General features: G+C 39.1%; 1 protein-coding gene across 2 annotated transcripts in view; it reads left to right on the top strand.

The window, feature by feature from the left end:
* The window catches only part of ca16b (carbonic anhydrase XVI b), a 155314-nt gene that overhangs the window by 71215 nt on the left and 63502 nt on the right, over positions 1–20597 (top strand). For both annotated transcript variants that reach the window (XM_055010686.1, XM_023280294.3), the window contains one exon: positions 4140–4244. In XM_055010686.1, the coding sequence (XP_054866661.1) occupies positions 4199–4244 (46 nt within the window). In that variant the 5' untranslated portion in view covers positions 4140–4198. The remainder of the gene's footprint in view (positions 1–4139; positions 4245–20597) is intronic.

Raw genomic sequence — 20597 nt, 5'->3', positions numbered from 1 at the left:
TTTACTCCTGTTAATGAGTGATGTTTGCTTTAAACCGTCAGTGTCCAGATGTTTGACCAAATGAATTAGTGTCTTTTGTTTTGAAAATGAAACTATGTATTTGTGGCAGGTTTCAAGCATTTCTGTCCTCAGCAGGGAAAATCTGAAGGTACAGACTAATGCATCGCTGGGTTTTTTTCATGGGATTTGCTGATGATGGCAAAAATATATAATATCGACAGCTTTATCCTTTAAAGCCAAAAACTGTCACAGAGAATCGGTACAAATAATAGATTACCAGGTGGGACACCGTGTACGAGCCTAGCTGATCTTCAATTTATTTTTGTATTAGCTGAAACAAGAACAAGCAGTTATCATGGAAAAACAGGCCTAGTGTTCTATTTTAGGACTGAGTTTCATTTCTGGAGTTTCATTTTCTATTTTTAGCTTATATAAGACCTTATCCTCCTTTTGCAATATGATGCACCATTTTTTTTTGCATTGAATGAATGTGCATGAAGTAATAGATTTATGCACATTGAGTGGATAGCTTTTTAAAAAAATGACATGACTGTTTTTTTCAGGACTGATGAGAGGGCACATACAAACACTATTCTGGTGGAAAAAAATATGGCGTTGCATTGCACACAGATTCTATTAAGTGATTTCGTGATCTGTGGGGAAACGATCCTACGACACTTTGTTTTAAATACCTGCAGAGTACCTGATATGCATTCTAGATGTGTATTTTACTTGAAGACGATAGAATTCACCTCATTAAAAATACCCCAGCACGCTGTCACTGTTTTAATTTACATGGACATTATAACTCAGGATGCATTTGATAGTTTAATCCATTCCCAAATAATCCTGCTGGTGACACGGTTGTGCCAGCCCAGCTATCCTTCACCTACCTGATGCTAACACCAGCGATAAGATTGATATTTTAACTCCGTCCCCCAATGACTAATGCACGCTAAATGCTCCTGTGGTTGTTGTTAGGCTGCTGTTTTTCAAGGGCTCTCAGGGGTTCTTGGCTTGTTGTTGAGTGTGATATTATGGAACAAATAGTAGGGCTTAATGGTGGTGCAGATGATTTAACTGCCCTGAGGGCAATGAAAAAGGGAAAATGATTTTGCGGGCCTTTACAGTGTACAACGTGTTATTCCGTAGGTGTTTTGAGGCCTTTTATTTTCTCTGAGCTTCCTAAAAAAATACTTGGATATAAAAATCCAGGCCAAACTGGGTGTATATAACGTCTCATTTAAACTACCTGTCATAATTCACCTGTGTTTTCCACATTTCACATTTATGTATGTTGTTTGAGTGCAGCACAGCTCTGCTCAGTCTCCTTCAGGCCCGGCACCGACTGCGTTGTCTGCTCTGCTCTATCAGAGATGCTGTGGCTTTAATCCTTTGCCCACAGGGGACGGCTGACATGGATGTGTGTAAACTGTTGACATGGTGCTGTCTCCTATGCTCTCTGATCAAAGACAGTGCAGCCCTCCTGTTTCACAACCTGCCTTCAAATATGCTCCAAGTCTCACTGAGACTCCCTCCCCCTCTGTTTCGCACTTCATGTTTAACCCGTGTCTTCCCACAGTAAAATCGGTACATCTGACGATAACAAAGCAGCCATTTATGACTTTGCTCCCTTAGCTTGTGTGAACTGCCTCTAAACAACGAATTTGATTTGGGAAGCAGTATGTAAGTGGCTCATGCTCGCTTTTGGAAACAGTAATGCGCTGACTTTAAGTGCATAAAAAGACTTGGCTTGATGTTGTGCTTAGTTTAATTAATCCCCGGTAATGATGCAACTATTAGTAAGAGCGGAGCCTGTCTTAAGTGGCTGGAGATGTATGTATGTGTGTGTCCGCACTTGCATTTGTTGGTGTGTGTTTGTATTTGAAGTATGTAGATGGTGATTAAGCCAACTACAGCTCCCTTTCTGAAGGTGGTATAGCTTCCAGACTCTAAGGAGCTCTGCTATTGTTTTAAAGTTACCCTTAACCTCATGAGACCACTAACGAATGTGATATAAAGTAGTTGTCATAGTTACAGTGACAAGATGCAGAGTTACATGTGTATTTTTACAATATGTGCTACAAACTCTTGCCGTATGTGTGTATTGAGATTTAAGATTTTCTAGCCTTGAAATATGTAGGAAAACCCATGATATATCTATAATATGTATCTTAAATAATTCCATACAGCGTGTATAATTATTACTTGTTGTTGCGTGTTTGTAAGTTGTTGTGTTCTGAGTGCTAAAGTTCATGTAGCACTTGTTGTAGTTACCGTTCCCTACTCTTTAGCTGGGTTTGTGTGAGAATGAATTGATACTAAGATGCACATGCATAAATGGTTGTGGTAGCTTTTGTGCTTTTGTTTCAGATGTGAGATTAACTGTTGTGCCAAGCTGCATGTTTGTAAAGGAAAGCGTGGAAGGAGTTTTAAAATGGTGATCACAATATTGAGTGCCATGTGTGACCAGTTTGTACAAAAACCTGTGATACAACATGGATTATCTAAATGGAGTCAACAGCTACATTACAGCAAGTAACAGTGTTTCCTGCTTCCATTTTGACTCTCGCAGATTGCCACCTCTGGTTTTGTTTTAGGTTTTCCTGCTGTTCCTTTTACACAAAAACAATCTGCTTGCCCAATTGTTTGCATCTTTCTAGCAACAGGGAACCAGCATTAGCCAGTCTCCAGGTTTTGAATGCCACAGTGAGCTTTGACTGCTTGAAGCAACACAAAACAATCCTATTTTGCTCATGCACGTGATTGACAATGGTTTCAGCTAGATATTTTCCTTCTGCCCTGGCACCGGCTGCATCCGTTGTGGAGCACATATTCCCCAATGAGTGTGATTGTTGTAAGCCAGAGGCTACATGCTCTGGGGAATGTGTATGCTCAAGGACAAATTGTGCCCCTAGCTTTCGCTGTAATTCTGTTTAATTTCTTGCGGGAAATTTTCCCCAAAGAAGTTTAAGACACATTTATGCCTAAAAGACATGGGACTAGTTGTCGACACTCCTAGTTGTTTGCATCTTACCAGATCGAGTGTTTGTAGTGGAGCTTTGCAGGAAAGCTGTTGTAACATTAATACAAGCTTGCATATATTGTAAATATATCGATAATGCAACCTATTAATTTTTTTTTCTTCTGACTAACTGCTGGTGTAATGGATGTGAGTGATGCTAATTGTAACAGTGCAGGAAGCATCGTAGAGGCTGTAGGAAAAGCTATTCTTGTTTTCTGCAGATCCCTGATGGCGGTGATCATTACCACCCATTAATGCTTTGTGTCAAATGATGCCACCTGGGCTGAAAGCCCTTTTTTTTTGTACACATACTCACCATATTTGCAGCTTCATATCTGTATATATTTGCAGCAGAAGCTGCTTTCACTGATATAGGCTGTGAGGTTAGGGAACCTGCCATTTGTCAGAAGAGCCAGGCAGGTCGAGGGACCTGGAAATACCAGGCACAAATTATCCTTGTTAAGTATGTTTCAGTCACTATCACCTCTGGGGGTCCTGGCTGAGAGCAGCATGTACCAGTGAATTACAGGCACTTTGAATATTTGTATTAAACTGATGTATAGAGGTACTTAAACGTTATCATTTGGAAGATGCAGAACATTGATTATGGATGATTCAAAAACAAACCCAGATCTCCTGATGATGTGTTTGAAATTTTCAGTGCCAGCTACACTGACAACCAATGGATGGTTAAGAGGTTAGCTGAAACCCTCCCCACAAGGTTAGGGGAACATCTGAGAGGATGATGTTGGTGTTTTTCAAAAAGTGATCAATATCCATGAAGTCATTTTTGCACAGAAAATAGGCAAACTGTTGTTCACTGCAATTAGCTGTGTTTCACTGGTGATGCAGTACTATTTTGGCAGTTCAAATGTTTTGATTCTGACAAAAAAAAAACCCCAAAAAAAACAAAACAGGACACAGGACATAGAAATCATTGGACACATTTTCAAATCTCTCTCAGTGTGGCCAACTTTGTCAACGTCAGTCATATACATTTTTTTCATACACGTTAACAGATTGTTGAGTCAGTTGTTGTCGTATTTGTTTAGGTTGTCATAGAAACCTGCCTTTCTCCTGTGGACTTTCTGACCTCTTTCTCTTCCTCCCACAGTTGCATCGGGTGGTCAACCTCACCACAGTGGAGGCGGCCATCATGGAAGCACAGGTGTAATGAGGGAGAGGAGGACAGCTGGTGACCCCTACTGGTCCTATTCAGGTGAGTTCTCATCTGTGCCGTAACAGGAGGGGAAATTGCTCGCCTCTTCTACATCTCGCCTATCATTTTCCCATTTTTGTCTACTGTTTTGCCTGCAACCCTTATTTTCTCCTCGCTGCCATAGCCTCATGGGTTGATTTAGGCATTTAGTATTCATATAGTTGCATACCTGTGCTCTGTGTTTTCATTGCTCTTAATAACTGTAATTAAATCAATGCACTAGGGGGATGGAAAAAAGGTAAGCTAATGTTCTGATTATTTTGTAGCCTACTGTGATTTACCACAAATAATGAATTGGTTCTATTTAAAGCGTATTTATTTGTCAGCTGTGGATCAGGTGTACAAATCTGTAAATTGAAATGCATAAGGATCAGTTTATGTATATATGAGTTAAAGAAAAACATGCTTAGTTGCTGCTGTTCTTTTAAAAATGGTTACAAAAGCAGTCAAACTCATGGTAAGATGATGTCTTATGCTGTTACATTTTGTTGATGCATTTTTATAAAGAAAGTTTTATCAGAAGTACAGTAGGTTTGCCTGTGAAACTTTGATGGGTTGTGTTAATTCCTCTCTACACTACAGACAATAGCCAGGCTTGTAATGTTTTATTTTAAAGTGCTTCTGGGAATTTAGGTTAGCCTCCTCCTTTAGTTTCTCTGCCATCTATCTTAACAAATTGGAAAGATGAATGATTATGGTAGCCTAGAGTGAAGAGTCTGATGATGGATGATTCAGTATGTGCACTTTAATGCTTGTGATCGTTCTCAGAGTTGTATGTGTTTGCATTCTTTGCATTTGTGTATTTGGGTTGTAGTCTTGAAGGAGCAGCAGCTGACTTGTATAAACTTGAATGAGCTGAAAATATTTGAGAATAAATACATCTAGCAAAACATATATAGAAATATTTCTGTTATGTCTGAAATTATTGTTTTGAACTGTTAAAGGTCTCACAGAATATTAAACAAATAGCAGTTTACCACTAACATGAATGGTATAAGTAGTATGTGTGTAAGTTGTGTATTATTTCCTATTTTGAAAGCAAATTTAGATGAATTCATCAATAGCGTTTGAAAAGATTAAAGATAGAACTTTTGAAGGATCTAAGTATTTGAGTACCTGCTGAGCATTTGATAGCAGTGAGAGTCTTTTGCTGTCTACAATACTTTATCTTTTCTTTTAATTATTTCAACATTTTAAAGCAATATTTTTCACCACTTGTACTAAAATATATGCATAAGGATATATGCCTTTATGGCAGTTAGCTTCAGAGTAAGTTTATGTGGTTTAAAGCAGAGCAGAATATTATTTTGGCGGCGAACAGTTCTGAAGAGCATACAAGTACTTTCAGAGCACAGCTTTTAATTCAGCTATACACATCCACACCCTTGTGCAAACACAGCCCTCTGTTGGCCATCAAGCAGCTCCAATGGGAAATGGGGGTTATGTGCTTTGAACGAGGGCACCTCACTGGAAGAGCTCAGGAAGGGAGGGGCAGTTAGTAAAATCATATTTACAGGTTCCAAGGTCCAAAAACACCACCTTGCAAATAACTAACTCGGTCCCTCTGCTAGTGGAGTGAATCACAGACCAGGAAATGATTATACTGATGGAATATTTTTTTTCTCCGGTGCTGCAGTTGTGAACCTCAAATCTTGTCGTTTTAGGAAAGAAAACTGTGCAAATAACAGCAAAAATGAATTGTGCTTACTTCTGACTGAAGTTTGTTTGGTATTCACGCCACTCATGACTGTGGTCTTCACCTCCCCCAGTTGTCTAGAAGAGGCAGTGAAATAATGTCTGCTTTGACTGTCCATGCATGATTGCTCTTTTATGTACTGGGTTTGTGGAGCACATTTAAGGAATCTTAATCACTTCAAACACATCTGGAAACCTGTGCAAACAGAAACCTTTATTATATAGTCTACTTCTATCACCTTTTGGTTTCTGTTTGTATCTTATCTATTGAAGAGATTAAACTGTTTCATCTCTTTGATTAGAAATTCATTTTGATCATGTAACAGTATGGGAATACATGCATTTTGGCATGGGCTGCTACAGTCACTTATTAGTGTTTGTTTGTGGTTAAAGTATAATGGCAGCAGGATCAGTAAGCATGATTAGCTGATGTGGTACACCACTAAGAACCTGACACAACTTATCCTTTGATAGATTTAATTTGTAGCTGGGAGCCTCAAACAATAGTCGCACTTCTAATATTTGCTCCTGACATTTGCTATTTGAAATGGCACTGGGCTGTGTAATGTGTGTGTGTGTGTGTGTGTGTGTTTCTTATTTTTTAATTTAGTTAATGTATTATCACTCTTATATTTCTTTCAGTGTTCATTTGGCATTAGTCCTCATCACATTTTTTTTTTTTTTTTCATTTGTATCTATCAATATGCACGGATCTTTTATTTTCATTCCTGATTGCTAATTCAATCACTCTTGTAAAGATCAAACCTAGCCTCCAGTGGGACACACTCAATTTTCATTTTGAATTCTTTTTCAATTTCTAATTAAGACATCAGCCTTGGGTTGGACTCAATTAAATTTTGGGGCCATATGTTTTTTACTTGACAGACTGTAATGCATCTCTATGCAAACAAAGCTGCAGGCTGTTTTAATGCTTGTATTTTGTAACTGTCCTGGGAAAATATTCATCTTTGTGTTGACGCTATGTTTGTTCAGAGTTTGCATGCATGCTTACCAAAAGGCGGGCTGGTAATTGGGAGAAGATAGGATTTCTTAATGTTTTTTAAAAAAAAATTTATATGGGGAGAGAGAGCAAAAAACAAACATTGGGCCTGGGAACTGGCTAACATGGGTTGATTTTGGACATTCATTTTCAGGCCTGTGTAGACCACCAATTCCTACCAGTGAAGGCAGCTGGCTGATTGTACTGAGAAAAAGGGAAGCATTGAGGGAACACAGAAATGTCCATTACTTTGGGAAGGTAATTAGTGGCTAAGGCTGTGAATGGGGGACAGACAAGCGTGCCTTAGCAGCTAAATGGTTATTAAGGGCATTTGCTCTGTGCAAGTGAGTGTAAAAGAAATGCACACAGCAGGGTTACCCTGAAGCTAGAAGGTACTGGTGCAAGACAGATTCCAGCCCTATCAGCCAGACAACACAGCATACAGAGAAGCAAGACTTTCCAGTCTACCGGTCTGCAGACTACTCGGAGAGAGAACAAAAACAACAGAAGTTGAATTGATGTGGAAAGTTAATTAAGTATTTAATTTTGCTCAGATCAGATTTTTTTTTTTTTGTTTTAAAAGCTTAAATGCTGATGTCATAATGATGGGGAAAATGTAAACATTTGATTGCAAAGGTAATGCAGTTCTTTGAACATTTTTGCATGTTATATTTTTCAAACGATATAAATGACATCAGTATTAGATTACATTTTAGATTTTTCATTTTAAGGAAGAGTGGTAAACTTTTTTTTTTAAACATATAACCCCAGTGCATTGAGGGATGACACAGACGGTGCAATGAGAGCTTTATCAGTCCACGGCTTGTCACCTTCCTGTGTGCTCTGATTATGAACCTCAATGCAAGTAGCCTCGAAAACCCACACCCTGAAATTTGATTTAAGTTATTTAAGGTGTGCTGTGTGTGCATGTGTGTATGGTGTGCCTGTGTGCGTGGAGGCATTTTTCATAAGAGGGATGATATCATACTCACCGTAAGACTCCCACAGGAACAGAGCTATGCATCATTTTCCCCCTTTTTATATCTCTGCAGGTTTTCACATCATCTCTGTTAGTTTCCCTGGCTTCCTTTATCGGTAGTTTTATGTTTTTGGCCAATATATGCAGTAGTTTGCTTTTGATTGGTCTCTTGTCGATTTATTGCTCTAGTTTAATTACAGCACAACAGTTGGAGTACCGTAACGTGCATTTGCTGAAGCATTAAGCTTGATCCCTTCTAACAGTGTGTAGAATGGAAAACAAAAAAGAAAAACAAAGCAAAGAAATACCAGCGCTAGATGTAGAAAAATATAGATTAACGTCCCGAAGTTGATTGTCGATTTTCATTTTCACTGCATTATGAGATTTTGTCAAGTCCCTGAATTAACTCGCATGTCATTTCAGACTGATGTGAAGCAGTCGGTCCTCATTAAAAATGTGTTTTTGCCTTGATAACTGTATGAATTTCTGATTTTGCTTGGGCAAAAAACGAGCTAACTGTGGGAAATTAAATTGCAGTAAAGTGCACAGGCCCTAATCCCTGGGATGATATGGAAGCCTACCTTTACAAATTAATTATATATCTTATGGGACAACATCTCAGTGATTTCTCACATAAATAACTCACTGATAGCTCGGTGCTTCATACGAATAGAGCTGCTCCTGTCTGTTTTTCATGCAGCAGCTATGGATGCTTGGATGGGAGCCACCCTGACAAGCTGCTGTAGCCACTGAAAGAGCCTGCGATTGTCTGATATGTGTGGATTATATTTCCCCTCAGCCTAACTGTTTTATTCCACTTCACTGAGGTTGCCCATGATCATTAGCAATCTTTCCACTCATGTCTCCCATAATGAAGTGAATGAAGTGTCTTTTTCAATCAACTGCTATGTTTATCCAACTTAATTAGTACTTTAGAGGATACAAAACAAGATTAGGTAACTCACTGTTCTTGATTGCCAGGGCTGTTTGTTTTGGCTTTAAATTAACCCTCAATTCTACCGCTGCACACACTTTCTTTCGCTTCCTATTGTATTTCACTGCTTGTGCCCTCTCTCACCATTCCCTTGAAGCTAATAAGCAATATGTTGCAAAAAAGGCAGTGATCCCTAGCAGCTAAGGTAAACTTGTCAGTCGTAAATTAGCCTGCAGTTGTTTAATTGATTGTGTATGTATAGTGTAAAGCTTTATAAAGACATATGGTTATTTGAACACGACGCCACAGGACTGATTTCCTAGCAGACTTTTCGGGTTGATTTCAGAATGTGTCCTTTCCTCTCAGATTGTTTAGTGTGACGTATTAAACCTATGATTCATGTAACCTTAAATTGGATGGCTGCTTGTGAAGCCAGTGCACTTTGTCTCTTGCGTCTCGACACCCCCCTCTCTACAAAGGCTGGAGGGAAAAGAGCAGTGCCATGTTGTCATGGTGCCCAACAGAAGGAGCTCTGCCTCCTGGAGGTAATGAATCGAGAGGAGGATTGCTCCCGCTAGACCTCCATGTATGAGAAGCACTTGAGCTTAAAGCAAAGCTCCCAGACTATACGGCTCTACAGGGGGTAAACATAGAGGGTAAAGTATGGGGCTTCCTATAAGAGGATCCAGGGACATGGTCCTTGGGGATGAAGACAAAAACACATTTTTTCCTAGATAAGAAAGACTCACTAATAAGCTAAGAAGGGGCTATTTTTTGAGTTTCACGCTCACCGTCCATCTGATTAATTTTTTTATTTTTTTTATTGTCTGTAATGATGTTTTGCTCCTGATTGTTTTCCGACAATTGAATAATGAATATTGAAGCTATTGTGGGATTTGTCTTGTATTGTGAAAATGATTGTCCAAATTAACACAAAACAAATTGTTTAATCAGATTTCTGCCAGAATGAAATACTTGGATTGTCAGCTGAAAATCACAGTTGAATTCAATTTCCAATTATCATACCGGCCAATGACATTATTATCAGCTAGACAATATGTCATGTGATACTCCAAACAAAGTGGCAGTAAGTAATATCAGACCGACAATGGGGTGTTCTAGTAATCCAATATTTTTGCATTAACTAGGCAAAAATGTGCATTAGTGAATCATTATGCTTTAAACAGATTTAGTTTAGGGAAGACACTGCAGTCAATCTGCTTATAACTGTCATCTGACTGCTTTGCACACCAGCCACAATCAATTCATATAAAGTCTCAGTCTATTAAAATGACCAAATATTACACTGATTCTTGTTGCTTGCTGCACTGAAGGGCTTTGTAGGCTCACTAGCTGGTACACCCGGAGCTATGTGACTCAAAAGAATTGTGAATTACATTTTTTAAAAATGCAAATGATAGTTTTTAAAGCATATTTTCTTTGGATTCCCCGACTGGAGGAAACGCGCTGTCAGTGTATGACAAGCAGCACAACCTGTGCATGCATTGTTTTCTATTTACACTTGCAAAATGGCGGCATCTTGACAAACATCATTGCCAGATGACACATGTCAAGTGTCCAGAAAAGCAGCAATTTTATAATACTCAGTCCTTCAGTTGGCAATCTCAACTTCCCCCTGGGTACTGCTTCTTTTTGTATGGGAAAATTGGTGTGAGGCAAAGCCATCAGTTGATGCAGTTTGTGTTGCACTTTATCGGTGTTTTACTTTTCCCTTTATCTTGATTCCAGACACTGTGTTCTTTTACAGTATTTGTGAAACCTTAGGACCTTCTGCACTCCGGTGTGCTCATCCTGAAACATTTTTTTACGGCCTTCCATACTCACACTGCTTTCTGGACTTGATTAATTTCCTCCTCCTGGGAGAACAGAGAGAGATTCATCTGTCTTACACCGTGCATTTATAGTCACAGTCATTCTACGTGATGATGGAAGCATTACCAAAACATCATCCATATTCCTCCAGTCTTGCTGATGTGTTGTATCAACCTGTAGATGTATCTGCACTCATTTTCTGAGAAAATGAGAGGTGCAGGATCACTAATTATTAAAAATGAATTTTGCTGGGGCCCAAGCTGACTCATTATTCATCTTGGTTATTGCTAGCAGTTTGGATCAGCCTTCGTGTGCCAGAATTGGTCCATTTGTCTCTGTCAAGGGTGGGCCCTTGACAGATGTGCCAATATGGCTGCCGAAGTTCTGTGCTGGGGGAGAGGCATCTTAATTCTCCATGATGTATCACACTGGCAGCAACCAATTTAGCAGAATTGAGCTCCAAATCATCTTACTTCCCACTGCCTCTGACAATCTGTTTCCTTTTTCTAGATGAGGTAAATATATTTAGGCTGGAAATAAATTAGGGATGCCTGCACCCTGCGTTTATACTGTATCAGTGAGTTTTTCTTGGACTTGATTGTTTGTATTGTTACTCAGGCAGGTCCAGAGGACAGTATCCTGGGCTGGTGCCACCAGGTTACATAAAGCCAGGGCCCCGATGCACCACAACACCACATAGGCAAATTTTCTGGTTTTCTCTGTTTAGGGCAGATTGATGTGTTGGACTGACAGGTTTGTTGTGTAAACCTAATTAATTAAATTTCAGGTGTCACATGGTGTTAGTGTGCCTTGTGGCAGCACATTAGGCTTAGTTGGTGGCTCAGGTCCAGCTTAATGGATGTGGACATGCTCGGCCTGCTGGGATTGCAATATTGAGGAAGTGTGAGATTGCCAGCCCACAGGTTTTCTCTCTAATGTGGTTATGCTGATGAGCTGGAATGAGCTACATAGCAGCTCAGCAAATTTTTAAACTCATAATCATGATGACTTACTTTGTAATGAGTACACATCCCCCTAGAGGTGAGGAGTTAACTGTAGGGGGCAATGCTGTAATAGTGACATAATGGCACAATTTTGTAAGACGTGCAGTGCTTCCCTTGAATTATAAAAGTGTTTGATTGATGATAATTTGTTTGTTCGTTTCAAATGCTGCGAGGTATGTTAGCATAAAAATGTACTTAGACCTTGAAAGCACTGAGTAACTGTACAGAAGCAGTTGATGGTGTTTAGTACTGCATCACTTCTAGCACAATGGCTCTCTCAGGCTTGTTAGATCGTTTATCCTGTGCTACTATCTCCGGTTTACTGTGTTACACTGCTAACTATTGATCTCTGTCTGGATTGTAAATTATAGGGACACTTGCTGTGTAAACATGTAGCCATTGCTGTCCCTGCTTAGCTTGCAGAACAACTGCAACAGTAATAGCTGCTGAGGGGGTGAGCTGAGCATATAGGGCAATAGCTCAGAGAGGTTCAAGACTTTTTGGACTTTATTATTTTATAGGCCAGTGGTGTCTGTAAGGTGGGTGGTATCATTTTGTTTTTCCAAAAAAAGATTGTTTCTGAAATAAAAATTTATGGATTAGATACTTCTGGGTGACTATGAGTTCTATAATTTTGCTTATGAATCACAATTATTGCTGTATAGTGTAGTATTAAAGTAAAAAAAAAAAAACAACAACTTGGTGTCAATCATGCATTGCCACCATGAAATTCAAAACAACTGCCACTATTATCTTTCTGCAAACTCCAAGACATTTATGTTCATTTAGGCGGATCCATCTTCTTCTTCTCACAGTAGCGGGTAGAGGAAAGATCATTCAAGCCTGTCATCCTTTGTCTTGTCGAGTCTCATGACTCATTTAAGTGGGAGCTCATATACCTGCAAAGGATAATAAATAATGTAGATGCATCATGAAATTATTGAGCTGGAAGCTGTTCTTTGCATACAAAAATAAATGTGGGACAGTCTAAACCTTTAATATCCTTACTGGTATTCAGTTATTTTCATTTTTTTTTATAGGTGAAAGCTAGAAGTAATACTCCTGCAGTAAGCAGGATTTATGAAAGAACGTTTGATTGAACTGAGCAAAAATAATCCACGATTGAAAAGATTTTGAATGTGATAACGTGTCCGGTTTTCTGAATACATAAATTGAGCCCTTTTTTCTGTTTTTTTTTTTTCTTTTTTAATATACGTTTTAAGCCCCAAGCTGGAGAGAGAAACTTGAAAATCAGAGAGTAAAGGACCACTTTGTAAATCATCATTGTGCACATCAGTGACTTTTCTGTTTCAACCCTTAGCTACTGTGGATACATCACAAAGCTCGTATTATAATTTATTTGGGTTACAACTTACAATAAAGCTGTAAAGCTAGACTTTGATTTCTTAGTGCCATCTGTCTGTCAGGGGAAGGTACAACAAAAGGAGCCTGTGAAGGTGAACTGAGAATTTGTGTTTATTGTTTTTCACGGAGCTTATATTTTGTATTTTTTATGTCCATGCCAAGACAACTGGCCTACAGCAGCTTTAATACTGAAATGAATTTAGCCACTCTCTGCCAGCATTCACCTCTCCTCAGGAATCAATTTTCTGCTTCTTTATGTGAGCTCCCTCCTCCCTTCTATTCTTTAATTTCCCTCTTCATCTATCGTTCCTAATGCTGGCCACATCTCAGTTTCTAAGCAGGGGTTTGCATGTGGATGTTACGGGGTAGTGAGGAGGGTGAGACACAGACTGGATTAAGGCATAATTTAAAATGGCTGCTCACTGCACTTAGTTCAACACTCATCTGGGGATGTGGTCATGTGCAATCTTGTGATTTGTGGCCTAATTAGCAGTTTTGGGGTACCCAAGGCAAAAAAAAAAACCAAAAACAAAAAAAGACTGCTTCTCTCTTCACTGCCTTTGGCTTCCATTTCTTTCACTTTCTTTCCCCTGACTGACACATGTCCACATATGCACCCACTCTCCCACTTTTAAAATGTAAAAAAAAAAAAAAAAAAACAAGTAAAAGGTGACTGTGAAACCATGTGAATAAACTGCAGACATAATGGTTTAGCTGTGCAGACAGAAGTTTCGCTATACAGCCAATTTGTCTCTGCAGGAGTGAATAAATAAATGTCTGTTTAGTTCAGGTCAGAGTGCACAGGTGCAACTAAGAAAGATTATTTGGCTAAAGCTGATGTTTACCTCTGCCAAGAAGGTTATGCTAAGATGGCCCTTGGCTGCCTGTCTTAGTCTGTAAGCTAAATGTCTCACATTAATGGCTGGGTTAGTCTGGACTTTTCTGTGTTTAGCTGATCTCTTCATGCACCAAAGAGGAAGCTACCTATTAAATAAGGAGACCCTGTGACCTCCCCTGTATGTAAGCACCATCATCCAAACTTCGGCTAGACACAGCCATCCTACAGTATTCATTACCCATGACACTGTAGCAGTAATGGCTGCCTCAGGAAATGTATGGGACTTGGTCAAGTGTTAAATGGTTTCATGTTTTTGCTTTGCCGTTCTCTCTCAACTTGTCAGTGAGTGAAACATTTTACTGGTAGTGCAACTACTTCTTGTCTTACTATTGCATCTCATTCTTAGCACACTGTCATCTAAATGTTTTTTTTTCTCTCTGTCTTTTCTTTCAGCAGTGCATCTCAGTCTTAGTATGAGAGCATGTCTTTGTGCACATTTACTATTATTTCTGTTAGGAGTTATAGAGAAATAGAATAGCTCATAAGCTTATAGGAGATAATTACAGTGTCAGGGGAGTGCATGGATCTCTGTATCAGTCCCAGGCAGCTTGTGTACATGTTATTTGCAGAACTGATCTCCTCTTTGTGATGAAAGATAAAAGTGTGATTGCACATTGATTACTCTTTTCACAATTTAATTCACAGAATATATTTAATATAGATGCTGCAAACAGTGTTGGAGAAAAATTGCTCCACAAATGCCTAAAGAAGTCATACCCTATGAACCAAACTGTGTATAACCGCTGTGCAGCGAGGCTCGCCATTATGAGCAACACAGGTATGATTATTGACACATTTGCTGGTTTTCACAGCATAAAATTGGTACTGCAGGACCAAACACTTAAAATAGCAGCCATCAGTGGGGGGAGGGTCACTGTGTGGGTGGAGATCTTTGCACCTTCACCTGCTGACTGTGGCTAATGGTCTGCTTAGTCCTGACCTCATACTGCGGGGTCATCCTGATGCCATAATAGGCAGGTAAGTGAGGTTTCTGTTTGTCTCACAACCTCTCTCCCCCTGGGAGACAGTAGCCTCCTTATGCGTGTCCTGGTTTATCGCTATACAATGACCCCCGGTCAACTCATCCTCCTATCATTGCATTCCTCAGTCGAATGGAAAGAAGGCCCTCTGCAGGTATCTACCGCTGCCCCGTCTGCCCTCCATATCTGATAGCCAGCTGCTTTTGCAAGAATGATGGCACAGTCGGTTCAGTGATCTTTGGGATGTGTTTGTCATTTTAAGACATTTTAGAGGCTTGGACGTAGGAAAGACAATGTCAGTCTGTCTTCTGTACCATCACTTTGTTGCAGACTGAAATGTCCTGGATTAGATTGATTGCACTGGATGTAATTTTATACAGATGAACGAATCCTATTGAATCTTTTGATCCTCTCCTAACGTTTCATCTAGTGCCACTAGCATGTGGAGGTTTCAGCATGTTCAGTGGCATATCTATAACATTTAGGCTATTTGATCGATTTGCGCAGACAATTGTCCATTCCCTGAGGGTGTATTGAATGCACTTTGATGACTTTTTCTCAAACTACAATGAAATTCATATTGTAGTTTTAAATGAAATGTGTCAACAACTATAAGATTGATTGCTTTGATATTTCGTACTAACAATCATTTTCCCCACAGGATGAACTGTTATCTTGGTCTTGTTCAGCATGAAAATGTTGAGCAAATATAATATTTACCACTGGACTTTTGCCATGATCTGGCCCTATAGCTCTGCAGGTCTGTATTTGGGCACAGTGACACTGTAAACTTAATGCTAACATCAGCATGCTGTCAGAAGTGGTTTTATAAGTCATGTAGTCTGTCGAACGAAAAGCGTTTTTTCTTGGTCTGTCGTGCTGGAAGGCGGCCTGTCACGGCGTGAAGTGGTTGTTATGTCAGATGGTAGGTTTTGGAAAGTTACAGAAATGGTTAGACACAGACTATCCCAATCCGATGCTGGAAAGGTGCAAGGCAAGGGGGATTCTGAAGCTATCCAACAAGCATTTGGATGGAGTATAAAGCCGGCTTAAGACTTGTTACAATATGCAACAGTGTAGTTATTCATTTGGCATGAATGTAGTTCAAGAGGGTGGGATACAAAAGGCACACAGATTTGGACCAGAAGAGAGAGACCCAGTAAATTAAGAAAAAAGGAAAATCTACATAGACACCCTAATCCCGAGAACATAACCGAGTGTGTACTTTAAACTGGCACAAGACAAAGAGAACAGCATGTAGGCCTGTTTCTCCCTCTCATACCTAATTGGACTGAAATGATTCAAACTGACCAGCAGAGCATTATGATCATTAAAATTTTGCAATCTCGCTAGTGATTCAAGAAAATGTTCGCAGCATGCCTTCTCTAATAGTCAGGTGCTGAAGCCATATCTTAGCGGAAGTTATAGAGCCAAAGAAGAGTTAATTAAACTAATGGATGAAGCTGCATGAATGGAATATGAGGGTATGACAGTTTAGAAAGAGGTGATGGCTCAGTCTGAGATAGGGTGCTCTCTGAATAGAAGCATAACAATAGCAATAGATGGAGAGGATGATCTGACAAATTAGAGATGGATTGTATTATAATTTTTGCCTTATGTGTTTGCGCTGATGCACAGTTAAAATATGCAGGCCTGATTATTTGGTGTTTGCTCTGAGGACCCACACTAACATAAATGCATATAGTACAGATGGCTTCACACATTAGTGTATCTATCTACTTAAGCCTCAGTGCTTCATCTTCATCTCCATTTCGAGGGTCCCCTGATTTGAATATCTACTGAAATACTAATTATCCCTTAGTATAATTTTGACTGTGATTTGAATACAATCACTATTTCTGATATTAAAACGTCCATCACATGCAGCTGCAGGCCGTTTATGAGTGCTGAGGTTAGCGTCTGTGTTTCCGACAGTTTGCTGATATGAAACAGTTGCCCTTGGACAAAGCAGAGTAATGTAGCGTCACTAATCAGTGTTTCACTTTGCAGCTCTACAGAGGAGATCTATGTTCTGCTCGACAGAGTGCTCACCTCACTCTTCTGTTTACAATTAGCAAGAGGCTTCCTTACAGCATTGCAATGCTGTATTGGTGTCTATATGCATTGATACACAGAGGGCAAAGCCCAGAGAGAAAACATTTACTTTTTTATACTGTTTTGAGAAAAACAACTTTTAAATGTGCATGGAAAACGTCGGCTATATAGTTGAAAGGAAACAGCTTTTATTTACTTGGTTAGTTATTCACAGCTCTACTCCCTCAAACTTTCAGACAAACATAAGGTTTGTAATCCTTGACTAAATTAAGTAAATTAGCTGGAAGTGTGTTGTAAGGCATCTTCTACATAAAAGTATGGTACTTTTGAGTTTCAGGGACCAAACTCATCTGAGCTGCATGTAAATAAAAGAAAATGATTTGTTAGACAAAGTAAAGTTTGCCCAAGGAGCTGTGTTGTTGAAACAACTGCTACCAGGAAATTACAAATGATGAACAAAGAACACGGTTACAGGTTACAATAATGAACATTCTGTAGATTCTAAGTAATGATTCCTTACCTGACTGTTCTTTTTAAACTGCATTAAACGTTGTCAGTAATGGCCAGCTTAATGGATAGAGGCATTTTTAAAAATTCATTTACTTTTTTAAAGATTGAGTTAGGGGCAGCACATTGTGGCAGTGAGTAACTCTGTCGCCTCACAGAAAGAAGCTTCTTAGTCTGAAACTGCTGGTTGGCTGGAGCCTTTCTGTGCCTGCATGAATTTTTATTCTGAGTGGTCCAGTTTTGTCCTGCTTCTCATCCAGTGTCAGCCGGGATAAGCTTCAGCCCCCCTCATGACCCTCCACAGGATTAAGCATGTATATCTGATGAATGGATGGATATATGATTAAACTACTGTTTGAATCACTAGTGGAATAAAAGCAATAAAGACATATTAAAACTCTTAATATATTAAGGTAAAGCCCAAGAGCACAATTTCCCATTTATTGAAATGATTATTTCACATTAGCGAATATATAGGACTGTTCTGAGTTATTCCAGTATCATGACAATGTCACTGTGCACATTTAAATAGCATAGCTAAGTGTTTAGATATCCTGAAGCTAAAAATGTTATCGCCCCTTCCAGTGTCGTTTTCTGACCTTTCAGTTTGATCAGAAACAAAATTAGACGTGTGAAATGTCCCCGGGGCCAAACAGCTGATTCTTGGTTGGAGGAAAAGAGGTGGTTGCGGTCTGGAACAAACTGAACCATGGTTTGGTTTGTTTCTAGTGTGAAAATATTTTCGGATGGTTCACACTTTTAACACCAATTACAGGAAGTTACAGGCTGTCTTCAGAAATTGAAAAAGGAAACGAGCTCTGCTAGCACACAGAGAGAAAAGACTAAAAATGTGAATATGTGAAACAGTACATACAGTGTAAAGACAAAAGTGTGCTTACTTTAGAAAAAATCTGTGTTTTAACCAGTGAGAAGGACATTTTTTTTTTTTATTTTGTGAGGACTTAGAAGCATTCTGGGCTTGTCTGCAAACTAAAAAATGATCAAATATAGGGTGACGCATCCCGTGTAGGTGATGGCGATAGGATGTAGGTCTGTCATGTGAAGTTCTTCAATGTGCTCGCATTACTGCAGTACAAAACCCAAAATAAATGAATTTAAAGTGTATATTGTAATGAAAACATGAACCTTGGTTTGGACTTTCAGGTGAAAAAAGGCTCTTAAGCTGCTTATTTTTAGCCCAAATGCTATTACTAGTCAAATTTTCCACTCCCACATTTGATTACATAAATGAACCTTTACTTCACATTTTGTACGCTTGTAGAGATGGAGAGCTTGTTATTGTAGAGCTCATCATTTGACATGGTGATTGCACAAAAATAATGAACAAATCTGTCTATTTAGACGGCAACAACTTTTGTAACAAACATTCCAATTGTCAAGCATTCTCAGTTCAGGCACTGATCAGATTTAATCCAAAAGTAAGGGCCTTGGTGCACCAAGTCAGCTTCAAAGAGCTAGTGCCATAGCTAGGGGCTGACTAATCAGTTTATGTCAACTCTTCACTTGTGTTTAAAAAAAATGGCACAACAGATGCCCTTTTTTTTCTTGATCATGTGTTTATTTATTTTTGGCACACTTTGGCTGCTTCTACAACACAATGACATTCAATTTGAATAGGAAAATAGCTATCTGAATCATTAAATAAATTACTCAGAAATAATGTCCTGTGTTTGAACAAATTGCCAAACAGAACACAGTTTAGACCTAACAGCTCTGCACTTGCATGCTATAATTAAAGACATGAATTTGAAAACACTAAACAGGTTAGGCACTTATATTAAACAGGGCTACAAGTTCTTGTGTAATGAACTACTTTGTGTATTAGTTCAGCTAATTATTTTGTGCATATAAGATATGACAGCTACTATAGTCTAGAGCTGTTTGGTGTGACATTGTGACCTGTCCACCTGCTGCTTCTTCTTCTCCTATCACCTGTGCTGCTGGTTACTGAGCAGCAGCTGCACTGTTAGAGAACAAACAGGGACACAAACAAAGCGATGGGCTACGGACGACACCCATCTCATCATTCTGCAGCACTAGTTGTGTAACGCTGGTTGTGTTAGTTGTGTAACACCCATTGTATTCAAGAATAGAGACATGCATCTCAGAATGAGACTAATGGAGCCTGAGGATATTGACTTGCTCTGCGTTTGGAGGCGTTTTCATACTCCTGAGGGTTCAAGTTAGGTTTTAAAATGCTAAACTTGCAATGAGGCATTGTCATGCATCATCTTTCACATATGCCCCTTTCTGTCATAGAGTATTTCTGTAAGATGCTAGAAGTAAACAAGATTAAAATAAACTACTTGAGTAATTCAAGTTATTTGGAATAAATGTAGTCTATTTCATGAAATTCTTTTATAAGTGATAGTTTAGAAACGTTTGTTGGCTCTTGGCCAAATTAAAGGGGAAACTGTTGACATTTTTGAATTGGAGGGGAAGCTCTTCCACATGGGACAGAATGTATTTCTGTCCCTCTTTTTCTTTACACAAGGTCCTGGAGATTATTTTTACAGACTAGGGGATGTTGTACTTATGCAGTGGCCAACACCCAAGAACAGGAAGCCACAGTTTCTATGAAAGTCCACGAGATGGAAGCAGATAGCGCCAAGGGAAAACAATATTTTGGCTGGAGCTCATTCTGGTGGCCAATTAGGCCCCAATGCCTGTATGATTTACCACTTCCTCTACCTGCTTTTATGTGTTTGGTGCTGCTGTGTGGAACACAATGACCCCTGATTAAAGATTGAGCCCAGGCTCTGAGACAGCTGTGGCGCCATTCTTATCAGATGCCTACTTCTTAGAACTCAGCAAGATCACCTGAAATCAATGGTTGTATAGTTACACACTGTCAGACTCAGACAATGAGCTTATTTAGGCTTTCATTTAAATATTGTCAGTTTTGTAGCAAGCAATTTATTATGATACCAATAATTCTGCTGCGTCTTTTATTTTTGAATGTAGTTTTCCCAAAGGTGTCATATAGTCACTTAATCAACTCCACGGTATTTAATCTCTTTGCAAGGCTTGATACATAAATGTGTTGAAAATATATATGAGTTACAGCTTGCCATTATTAAAT

The sequence above is a fragment of the Amphiprion ocellaris genome, chromosome 5 (assembly GCF_022539595.1).
Source record: "Amphiprion ocellaris isolate individual 3 ecotype Okinawa chromosome 5, ASM2253959v1, whole genome shotgun sequence".
Lineage (NCBI taxonomy): Eukaryota > Metazoa > Chordata > Actinopteri > Pomacentridae > Amphiprion > Amphiprion ocellaris.
The sequence above is the reverse complement of the archived record's forward strand: the minus strand, read 5'-3'. Positions and strand labels throughout refer to the sequence as shown.